General features: G+C 51.9%; 2 protein-coding genes and 1 pseudogene across 4 annotated transcripts; 2 read left to right on the top strand and 1 right to left on the bottom strand.

Annotated features, from left to right (window-relative positions):
- On the top strand, nt 1-4,655 carry LOC311623174 (SLC35A4 upstream microprotein). Of its 2 annotated transcripts, none has more exons than XM_084885033.1 (3): nt 1-600; nt 1,607-1,705; nt 2,287-4,655. In XM_084885033.1, exons 1-3 carry the CDS (start codon nt 586-588, stop codon nt 2,482-2,484), a joined length of 312 nt encoding a protein of 103 aa, XP_084741159.1. In that variant the 5' UTR covers nt 1-585; the 3' UTR covers nt 2,485-4,655. The 2 variants fall into 2 exon arrangements, with proteins under 2 accessions (XP_084741159.1, XP_084741160.1); XM_084885034.1 differs by having other exon boundaries at nt 444-600; nt 1,607-1,684; nt 2,287-4,083.
- SLC35A4 (solute carrier family 35 member A4) lies at nt 2,875-4,655 on the top strand (the record flags this gene model as incomplete). The annotated part of the gene is made up of 1 exon (XM_084885014.1): nt 2,875-4,655. The coding sequence occupies one exon, from the start codon at nt 2,875-2,877 to the stop codon at nt 3,847-3,849; it is 975 nt and encodes a 324-aa protein (XP_084741140.1). The 3' UTR covers nt 3,850-4,655.
- A 113-nt stretch (nt 4,656-4,768) lies between these two features.
- Nucleotides 4,769-9,879, bottom strand: LOC311622650 (annotated as a pseudogene). The gene is made up of 4 exons: nt 9,727-9,879; nt 9,540-9,662; nt 8,067-8,200; nt 4,769-5,073 (listed from the first exon to the last, which is right to left on the bottom strand). The product of its transcript is annotated as an uncharacterized misc_RNA (transcript).
- Nucleotides 9,880-10,579: the final 700 nt, after the last annotated feature.

Genomic DNA, 10,579 nt, shown 5'->3' with positions numbered 1-10,579 from the left:
ACGGGGGCGGGGCGCCGGGGCAGCGCACCAGCCGCGCCGCACGCAACTATGAGCTCATCGGGCGGCGGGTGACCCACCAGGCGAAAGTGCGCCGGGCACTCAGCGCACCGGTGAGAGCAGCACGCCCAGGTCGTGTGCGCGCGCGCACGCGCAGCTGAGACCCGAGAGGAGGAGTCACGTGGGAGTATCGGTGGGCACAAGGCCACCTGAGCTCGGCCGCCAAGGCAGCGTCTCTAGCCGCGCTGGCGTGGCTCAGAGTTGCGCGTGGACCTGCGAACCAGGAGGTTACCCTCCGATTCCTGTCAGAGCACACGCCGGGGTTGCAGACTGGATCCCTAGTGTGGGGACCGTAGGAGGCAACCGATCAGTAATTCTCTCTCATCATTGATGTCTCTATCTCTCTCTTCGTCTCTGAAATAAATAAATATATTTCTGTATAGATTTTTTTTTTTTAAAATTTTAAGAAAGCGCCTCCAACCTTTCAAAAAAAAAAAATGTCCCGGAAGTGCCCCCGCCCTCAGTAATGATGGGCACTTGGTTTGAGGGGGCGGGGCTGCGCCTGCGCAACAAGCTCCACGAGGGAAGATGGCGGATGACAAGGTGAGTGACCGTGGGGGTGCTCTTCAGTCGGGGCGGTATTCACACGGTTTCAGTCCTGGGGAAAGACAACGCCTGGTGGGGATGCCCCCGGCTTTCTCTGGGGGTGGGCTTTTGCTCACGCCGACGGCCTCAACAGTATGGAGTAGATTGGCGGGGCACTAAGGAGGCAGACAGCTGAGGAACCCCCAGGTTTCCCCCTGGGGTCCCTCTCAGTACCTGGTTTCTCACATCAAACCCTTCCACTCTCACACACTCCTCACTGTTTCGTTCCCTAGCCCTGGTAATTTCCCCTCCCAGAGACACCTTGTTCCAAATTCACACTGACACACACTCATTCAAACACTCACTGGCACACACACTGAAGCCCATACTTTATGCAGTCAAAATCACTCGGTTCCTTGACCCATACTCCTACTGACAGCCCTTTCCCGCCCCTCCCCCCTCCCGCGAGCATGCATAGGCACACATTCCCTTTGGGGTGGCCTTGGGTGGAGAAGGGGGAGAAGTCCGGGCAGAAACCAGGTTTACCTCCAAATGGTCCAAGGAAGCTGCCTTGGGCCGTTATTTCCCTTTGATCTGAAAGCTCAGCACCACTCACACATTTACTAAGTACTTCTAGTCCCTGCATTAGGACTTGGGACTCAGTAGACAAGACAGGCTGGTCTCTACTTCCACATAGCTTATAGTCGAGTCACTAGCATTTTCCTGATGGATCTAATTGAAGGTCCCCTAGCTGTCCTTCCCGCCTTCCCTGCACACTGCTTACTATATGAAGTTCTGTAAGGTACTGATGCACATCCCATCTGCACTCCCTTCCTGGCCCCAGGGTGAATTCTGCCATTTCCAATGCCCTTTTTTCCTTTACCAATGTCATCTCAGGAAGGTGTTCATGTGAAGAGGTTTCACAGGCTCAACCCATCCCACCTCCTCCCCAGCCTCTGGTAGACTTGAGCAGGGGATGGGGCTAGGTCAGTCTGCTGGAGCCACACTCTCTCCCTCTCCATAGGACTCTCTGCCCAAGCTTAAGGACCTGGCCTTTCTCAAGAACCAGCTAGAGCGCCTTCAGCAGCGTGTGGAAGACGAAGTGAGAAGTGGTGTGGGCCAGGTATCACTGCATCTGACGCCTCCCCCTTCAGGCTTCGTTGCCCAGTGTGCTTTTGCATGGGTGGTAGAGATTTATTCAGCAAATGGTTATTGAGGGCCTGTTCTCTGTGACTTCAAGGAACGTTTCCCTGAGAAAAAGGCACCTGATCTGGGATCTTAAATGGGAGATAACTAGGTGAAGGGGAGGAGGGGAACATTCCAGGAAGATGGAAAGACATATTCAGTGTTCTTGTGGTGGGAAGTGGCGTGATGAGCATGGAGGTGAAAGCAGATCCGTTTGGCCGCAGTAGTGGGAGAGCATGCGAGGGAATGAGAAGCAAGCAGGGTCAGATTCTTCCGCGGCCTGGTGGCAGCGGGCTTCTGTGTTTGGAGCCTCCTGGCCCCAGGGTTCTGAGATTATGTGATCAGAACTCCTAGGTTATTTTTCTGCCTCCAGAACCTTGAGGAAATCTTGGGAGAGAATACTACAACTTTCCAGAGTGAGAAGGAGCAGGTGATGGGATGCTCTCAGCCCAGATGGAGTAGCTCCTGGTGAGAGAAGGGGAGAACCTACTGAGTTTCCTCCTGAATCTTCTTCCGCAGGATGGCTCGCTCATGTCCTCCCCATTCCTCAAAGGCTTCCTGGCTGGCTACGTGGTGGCCAAACTGAGGGCTTCGGCGGTACTGGGCTTTGCTGTGGGCACCTGCACTGGCATTTATGCAGCTCAGGCGTATGCTGTGCCCAATGTGGAGAAGACGATAAGGGACTACCTGCGGTCACTGCGAAAAGGGCCCGACTAGCTCTGGATCCTGTGGGGGAGGCAGGATGAGAAGCTGGGGCCTGCAGGTGGAGGCCTCTCGACCACAGACGCCATATCTGGCTTCCCTGGCTGCCACCCAATTGCTGTCTCCAAGTTTCCTGCCGCCTTCATCCTTGCTTCCCTTCCTGCAGAGGGTGGATAGTGGCTCATCAGCCAGCACCCTCGGTACCTCCTTCCCTCCCTGACCCCATGGGACTGATCCCAAGACTGTGGCTTCTGAGGCCACCAGACCCTTTCCCACCCTGAGTGTGGAGTTTGCAGCTGACGATGTGCCACGGCTCCTGCCCTCTGGGAGCCAACTTCATATCTTGTGTCACAGTCCTCACTGCCCCTTGTTAGTTACACAGGCCACCCAGGGTCTGGTGTGGGCATGAGTGTAGAGGACGGGGGAGTGCCAGGCCTGGGCCGTCCCAGCAAGGCCCGCTGGACCTTGATGCTACTCCTGTCCACTGCCATGTATGGTGCCCATGCACCATTGTTGGCACTGTGCCATGTGGATGGCCGAGTGCCCTTCCGGCCCTCCTCAGCTGTGCTGCTGACTGAGCTGACCAAGCTACTGTTGTGCGCCTTCTCCCTCCTCGTAGGCTGGCAAGCATGGCCCCGGGGGGGCCCGCCCTGGCGCCAGGCTGCCCCCTTTGCACTACCAGCCTTGCTCTATGGCGCTAACAACAACCTGGTGATCTATCTTCAACGGTACATGGACCCCAGCACCTACCAGGTCCTGAGCAATCTCAAGATTGGAAGCACGGCCCTGTTCTACTGCCTCTGCCTCCGGCGCCGCCTCTCCGCACGCCAGGGCTTAGCACTGCTGCTGCTGATGGCAGCGGGGGCCTGCTACGCAGCTGGTGGCCTCCAGGACCCTGGGAACACCCTTCCTGGGTCCCCTCCAGCAGCCAAGGCTGGCCCCATGCCCCTGCACATCACTCCGCTAGGACTGCTGCTCCTCATCGTGTACTGCCTCATCTCGGGCTTGTCCTCTGTGTACACGGAGCTGCTCATGAAGCGACAGCGGCTGCCCCTGGCACTTCAGAACCTCTTCCTTTACACGTTCGGTGTGCTCCTGAACCTGGGGCTGCATGCAGGCAGCGGCCCCGGCCCAGGCCTCCTGGAGGGCTTCTCGGGCTGGGCCGCGCTCGTGGTGCTCAGCCAGGCACTGAATGGACTGCTCATGTCGGCTGTCATGAAGCACGGCAGCAGCATCACTCGCCTCTTTGTGGTGTCCTGCTCCCTGGTGGTCAACGCCGTGCTCTCGGCGGCTCTGCTGCGGCTGCAGCTCCCAGCTGCCTTCTTCCTGGCCACCCTGCTCATTGGCCTGGCTGTGCACCTGTACTATGGTAGCCGCTAGCCCCCGACCACTTCCACCTGGATTCCTGACCTGGAGATTGGGCGTTACCATCAGAGCCACCTCCTAGTTCCCTTTCCCTCAGCAGCCCTGTACCAAGTGCCTTGTGAGAAATACTGGGGAAGTGACAGCAGCTAGATGGGTGGGTGAAGGTATACCCCTGAGAGACTTATGGAGTGGGTTTGGTTACAGAAACTGGAAACTCTTAAACATCACCCTCCCTCCCGCCCCCAAGTTCTTCCAGACTAGGGAATTAAGGGAGCATCACTCCCTGGACCTGAGAAATGACCCCATCTCTGACGGAACAAGTTCCCTGTCCTGTCCAGCATGAATTCAGTTGTCCCCTTCCCCGCCTCCGTCCTACAGGAAAGCCCAGTTGCCAGACTCCACACCCATCACCTTGGCCATTCCGCTGAGCTCCCGTAGCTCCAGGATCGCCTGCAGACAGGGCATCCCTGCTCCCTCCACAGTGTTGCTCTCCACACCCAGCCTGTGTTCTGGAAACTCCGAGGGGCTGGGGCTTGGCTCATCTCAGGAAATATTTCCCCTGGGCTCTGGCTTACACTCCTGATCTCTCTACTCGCCCAGAGAGCCTCTTGAAGCCCAAGGCCCCTCTACAGCTCCTAGGAGTTACCGTTCTAGGGCCTGCCCCTGCCTAGCAGCGTCCCACCTCCCAACAGCCACAGAAGCTCTGCACGGAGCGACCTGGGACCAGCACAGGGAAACGTGTACGGCTCAATCAATGTCAGACTGCATAAGCAATAAAAAGGTCTTAATAAAGCGTTCTGGAGTGTAGGCGATCCCTACAATCAGTCATGATTGTCTTGTGTCTTCTGTGTTGCTTAGCTCCTCTCAAACAATTTCATTCCCCTGGTGCCCTTCGTATCTTCATCCTGGGGTAGCAAAGACTAAGAGAAAAGGCTGTTTTCTCCTTCACTGTTGCCAGAAGCATAATTTCCTCTGAGGGTTCCATGGAGCCAAGACTGTTCTCCGTCACAGAACTTTTGAAACCCCTGAAGCATGAAACTTGGGTGCTGGGGAATTTGGAAGCATCTTGGGGAATAGAAGACACTGTGCCCAACAGGACAAACTAGACTCTAGGCCAGAGAACTCTTCAGGACTCGAAGTGGTTAGGATACTGGTTCCTCTGTCCCCTCACTGATACTCCTGCCTGTCATCTGATCTCACGGCCGGAGGAATGTCAGGTCCTGCTCCCATGGAAGAATACTTGGTAAACCTGTTTTTAAAAAGTCCCAGACGTATTGAAGCAGAATCGTAGTGAGTGGGGTTAGAGAATCTTTTTTTTTTTTTTCCTCCTTTAAAAAAATTTTTTTAATTGATTTCAGAGAGGAAGGGAGAGGGAGAGAGATATAAACATCAATGATGAGAATCATTGATTGATCATCTGCTCACACTGGAGCTCGAACCTACAACTCAGGCATATGCCCTGACCGGGAATCGAACTGTGATCTCCTGGTTCATAGGTTGGTGCTCAACCACAGAGCCACACCAACCAAGCCTTTTTTTTTTTTTTTTTTTTTTTCAGCTTCCTAGGACTGGTGCACTGCAGTTTGTGAACACTGCTATCTGCTGTGTAGAGCTATAGCAAACTAGACCTGAATTTGAACACTGTCACTCACTAGCTGACTATCCTTGAGCATATATTTAACCTCTCCTCGCTTTAGTTGCCTTAGTTCAGAAATGGGATCAGTGGTACCTTAACAATTATTTTGGGCATTAGAAAAGGCTAAATGAAATACTGGGTATTGGGTGTTTAAGCAGGGACTGGTACAATGAAACCTAGTTTGTGATGGTATTAATTATAATGAAGGTTAGCTTGGTTATTGTGTTCCAACTTCCTCTTCCTTCTTTAAGACCCTTAAGAATAAGGAGGGCCCTAGCAGGTTTGGCTTCTTGGATAGAGCATCACCCTTCAGACTAAAGGGTTCCAGGTTTGATTTCAGTCAAGGGTAGTCAGGGTTGCAGGCTTGATCCCTGGCCTTGGTCAGGGCACACGCAGGAGGCAACCAATGGATGTGTCTCTCACATCGATGTTTCTCTCAATCTCCCTTCCATTCTCTAAAAATCAATGGAAAAATATTGTTGGGTGAGGATTAACAACAAAGAATAAGGAGAGAGGGTACTGGCTGGGTAGCTCCATTGATTAGAGAGTTGTCCTGATATGCAAAGATTGCAGGTTCAATCCCCAGTCAGGACACATACAAGAATCAACCATGAATGCATAAATAAGTGGAACAACAAATCTGTTTCTCTTCTCACCCCACCCCTGTCCCCTTGCTTCATCTCTCTCTAATTAATCAGTAAATAATTTAAAAAGAAAGAAAAGGAGAGAGGAAACAGCTCCTGAAGGATTCCTGATCACCATATTTCTCCCCAGGGCAAGGATCCAGCATGACTGCCCCAGCCTAGTCTGCAACCTGCCCGAGCTCCTGGTTCTGTGCAGCAGGTTTATGGTGTCTTGCAGGATGCCAGCCAGCAGGCTGCGGTGATGACGCTCTGTGGCCATGGCCTGCCAGGCTGGGGAATACCTGTGCCCAGGTTCAGAGATGTCTGTCAGTTAGCCAGCATGGTAACCAGCTCAAGGCCTGTCCTCTGTCCCTACTAACCTATAACACGTGGCATGTCCGTGCTCGAGTGGCCTGCACATGCAGGTCATAGAGGGCTATCAGGTCCCGCTGTGCCCGAAGGCTCCAGCCGGAGCCTCAGCACTGTCTGCTCCCCGTGCCACTGCTGTCTCTTGGAGGCCTTCAGTGACAACACAGTCAGCCTTTCGGATCCACATCGCCTTCACGGATTCAACCAACCCGGATTGGGGGGGATAGATAGATAGATAGATAGATATAGATATAGATATAGATATAGATATAGATAGATAGATAGATGTGTGTGTGTGTGTGTGTGTGTGTGTGTGTGTGTGTGTGTGTATTGATTTCAGAAAGGAAGGGAGAGATAGAAACATCAATGATGAGAGAGAATCATTGATCAGCTGCCTCCTGCACAACCCATACTGGGGATCAAGCCCACAACGCAGGCATGTGCCCTTGGCCAGAATCGAACCTGGGACCCCTCAGTCCACAGGCCGATGCTCTATCCACTGAGCCAAACCAGCTAGGGCGAAAATATACATATTTTTAATGTTCCATTATTGCTGATGTTGTACTATGTAGTTAGGCCCACAGTGGCTGCATGTCTGAGCTGAACATGTACAAAGTTTTTCTTCTTTTTTTTTTTTAAGTTTTTCTTCTTGTCACTATTCCTTAAGCAATACAGTATACCAACTACTTGCATAACATTTGCACTGTGTTAGGTATTATAAGTAATCTAAAGATGATTTAAAGTATACAGGAGGATATGTGTAGGTTGCATGCAAACACTGTGCCATTTTATATAAGGGATTTGAGCACCTGTGAATTTTGGTATCCATGGAAGTCCTAGAACCAATCCTCCATGGATACCAAGGGACAACAGCCAGGTGTGTGTCTGCACTTCATGTGTATGACCTCATTTTATCCAAGGACAACCCTATGAGGTAGTGTCATTTTATAGATTTGAAAACTGGATCAGAAGAGTGATTTAACGCCCAGATTCACATGGCCAGTGAGGGGCAGAGCTGAGATGACAAGCCTTTAATGGTTCACCATCACCTCAGGGTAAAGTTAAAATCCAGAGACATGGCACATGCCTTGCCTCTGACCATGCACCTGCCAGGCTCCAGCCAGACTGATACCCAGAACCCATTTTACCATTGCTTGGCTCTGGACCTTTTTTCATACAGTATTGTCCTCTCTTAGAACAATATGTTTCTCCACCCCACACCCCATGCACATAAATGTTGTTTCTTAATTTGTTCCAACAAGTTATATTTACTGAGTGCCTCTATGTGATGAGCACAGACCGCCCCTTTGGGGCTCAGAGCCTAGTGAACCCCCCTGGCTGGTTTTCTTGTCCTTTCATTCTCAGCTTGAATGCCATCATCTCTGATCCCCTCCAGCCTGGGTCAGGTACACCTCTTTGTTCCCACAAGCCCCTACTCCCCTCATCACTGCACTTAGCACCAAGAACTGTCTCATCTATCCCCCACAAAGCCCTGAGGAGAGACTGTATGGCCCGGTCTGTTGTGATTGACACTGGATCTCAGCGCACCAGCATAGTGCCTGGCCCAATCAGAAGACTCAAATCCCCTCCATGACCCTCCTTACCTCTTCCCCAGGTCTCCTGCCTCCTCCAAATGCTTCAGTTCCTCTTGGATCTAAATCTGGGACTGTGCTTTCAGTCTCTGCCTCCAGGCCTGGGCCAGGAAGAACTGCAGGGCCACATTTGGGGCCTGTCGGGCCTACGTGGCATCAATCCAGGCTCAGCCAGAAGCCATGTATGCACACGGCATTGGGACACAGGGCCCAACATTTCCAACAGAACCCCATTGCCAGGGCTTCTCCCAGAACTACATCCCAGACTGCCCTGGAAGAGCCTGTAGTCTGGACAGAGATTTGGAGAAGGGAGGGGGGTAGTCACTTCTTTTGAGTCTCCCTCATCCATAACATGGAGCTGATTAGAGTTATAGAGAGTATGAAATGGGATAAGGAACCCAAAGCTCCGAGCAGTGACAGGCACTGCTCAGTAAATGGGAGCTCACATGCTTAATTCCAAGGCTCGAGGCTGTAAAAACAAGTTGTAAGTAATCATAAAAAGGAAAAAAGAAAAACTGGAAAAGCAGGACGGACGGCCTTCCAGCCACCCTGTGGCAAATCGTGGGAGAGAGCGCCCCCTTCTGTACAAGAGCGAGCATGCATCCCGAGGAGAGAAAGCACCATATTGAGTCTAAGGACTTCGGCATTTGCACCTGCGCTGCCTTTGATTCTTCCTCACTTCCCTTCGCTGAGCCTCAGTTTGCTCACCTGAAAATGGGGAGCAATATCCTCCCTGCTTGAAATATTTCTGTGGTTTCCTTTGGACTTTCACGAAAAAGTCCAAGCATCTCAATAGATTTACAAAGCCCTGTATGGCCTAGCCCCTATTTCCCTCTCCAGCCCTCTCTCCTGACTCTGTGCCTCAAACCCTATTCTCAAAATATTGAGCTGCTTGCAGTCCCCATACAGACCAAGCACTCATTTACCTCTGAGACTTTTCTTGTTATTTTCTCTGCCTGGAATGTTCCTCACTCATTGCTGACCACCTCCGCCAGGAATCAGCTTCCCCTGAAGTCTTCCTTCCCTTTCTTGCAAGACTAATTCAGATGCCCCACAGAACCCTATGCTGATAAGCCCTTTAGAGAACTGATATGGTGTTGTAATCGTTTCTCTTCGGCAGATTGTAAACTCCATGAGGACCCGGATTTCCTAGGGCCTACATGATCAGCACATGGTGAGTGGTCAATAAATGTTTGGTAATCAATAAATTAATAACTGTGTGAATCAATGATTGTCAACCTATGAACCAGGAGGCCACAGTTCGATTCCTGGCAAGGGCACATGCCTGGGTTGCGGGCTTGACTCCCAGTGTGGGGCCTGCAGGAGGCAGCCGACCAATGATCCTCTCTCATCATTTATGTTTCTATCTCTCTTCTTTCCTTCCTTTCTGAAATCAATAAAAATATATTTTAAAAAATAAATTAACCAGTAAAGAAGAGCCCCCTCGTAGTGCTATGTAAACAGAGGGGATGAAGGCAGGCAGACGTCAGTGGGGCTCCTAAGAGGCTGGATAAAAAGATTTAGCTGTGGTTCTGGGAGCACCACAGCCTCTGCTTTAACCCCTTTGAGCATGCGGCTTCCTCGGTGCAGGCTCCAGGCTTTTACCACCTCAGAAGAGAGGTGAGCTCTGGCCACTGCTGGCCCAGGCACCTTCAGAGCTCACCTCACTCACCTGCAACTCCCGCAGGGCCCTGCCCAGCTGGCTGAGCCCACCATCTGTCAGGGGGTCCCCAAGGAGGCCTGAACCAGGCTCTTCCGGCCAGCCCAGCGGCTTGGGGTTCTTCTGCTGCATCCCACAGGCAGGCTTCACCTGTTTTACCTGCATCTTCCTTCCGGCAGCCCCCAAGAGAGCAGCCCGGAACTAGCTTAGGGAGCTGCCGAGTAAGAGGAGACTCGGAGTGAACCACTCCTTCCTCTGGACTCCAAAGCATACTGCCTACAATACTTGGAATTTTCCTTAATTACACTAGTCATCAAAACAGGCTTTTTACATGTGCCTGATGTCACTATGCTAAGCTTTCCATGGGCGCCTCTTTTTATCCACACAACACTCCAATGAGGTGACAACTCTAAAATGTTATCCTGCCTCCCCCCACAGTTTCTAGACAAAGCAAGTAAGGCTCAGAGAGATCAAGCAACTTCCTGGTGGCTGGCGAAGCTGAGAGTCAAGCCCAGGTCTGTCTGACACTAAAGTCTGTGCCCTTAATCATGACACCAAACTGGCCTGTAAACACGTGTCTGTCCCTCCCTGCCTTCTCCTTGAGGATGTGAGCTGCCCAACGTATCTTCCACGTTCCGCTCCACGAGGCCTCGCACAGGGGGAGGCCTGGGAATGTGTTGGGTTGGCCAGATGAATGCATGTTTGTTGATTTCAGAGACAGTCAAGGGGCCTGGGTTTTGTAGGGTTTTTTGTTTTTTGTTTTTTTAATGGGTACCTTTCCTTCTCTGATCCTCCCTTTCCTCGTCTGTAAATTAGATCTGCCTCATGGGGTTTTAGTAAGAACCGAAGGCGCTAGTCAGTGCTT

The sequence above is a fragment of the Pipistrellus hanaki genome, assembly GCF_964339955.1.
Source record: "Pipistrellus hanaki genome assembly, chromosome: 5".
In the NCBI taxonomy this organism is placed as follows: Eukaryota; Metazoa; Chordata; class Mammalia; order Chiroptera; family Vespertilionidae; genus Pipistrellus; species Pipistrellus hanaki.
Note: the sequence above shows the minus strand (reverse complement) of the source record. Positions and strands in the feature narration are given on the sequence as shown.

Coding starts and splice junctions, on each gene's coding strand:
- LOC311623174 (XM_084885033.1), top strand. Junction 1,706..2,286: donor TGAGAAGTGGTGTGGGCCAG/GTATCACTGCAT, acceptor CTTCTTCCGCAG/GATGGCTCGCTCATGTCCTC.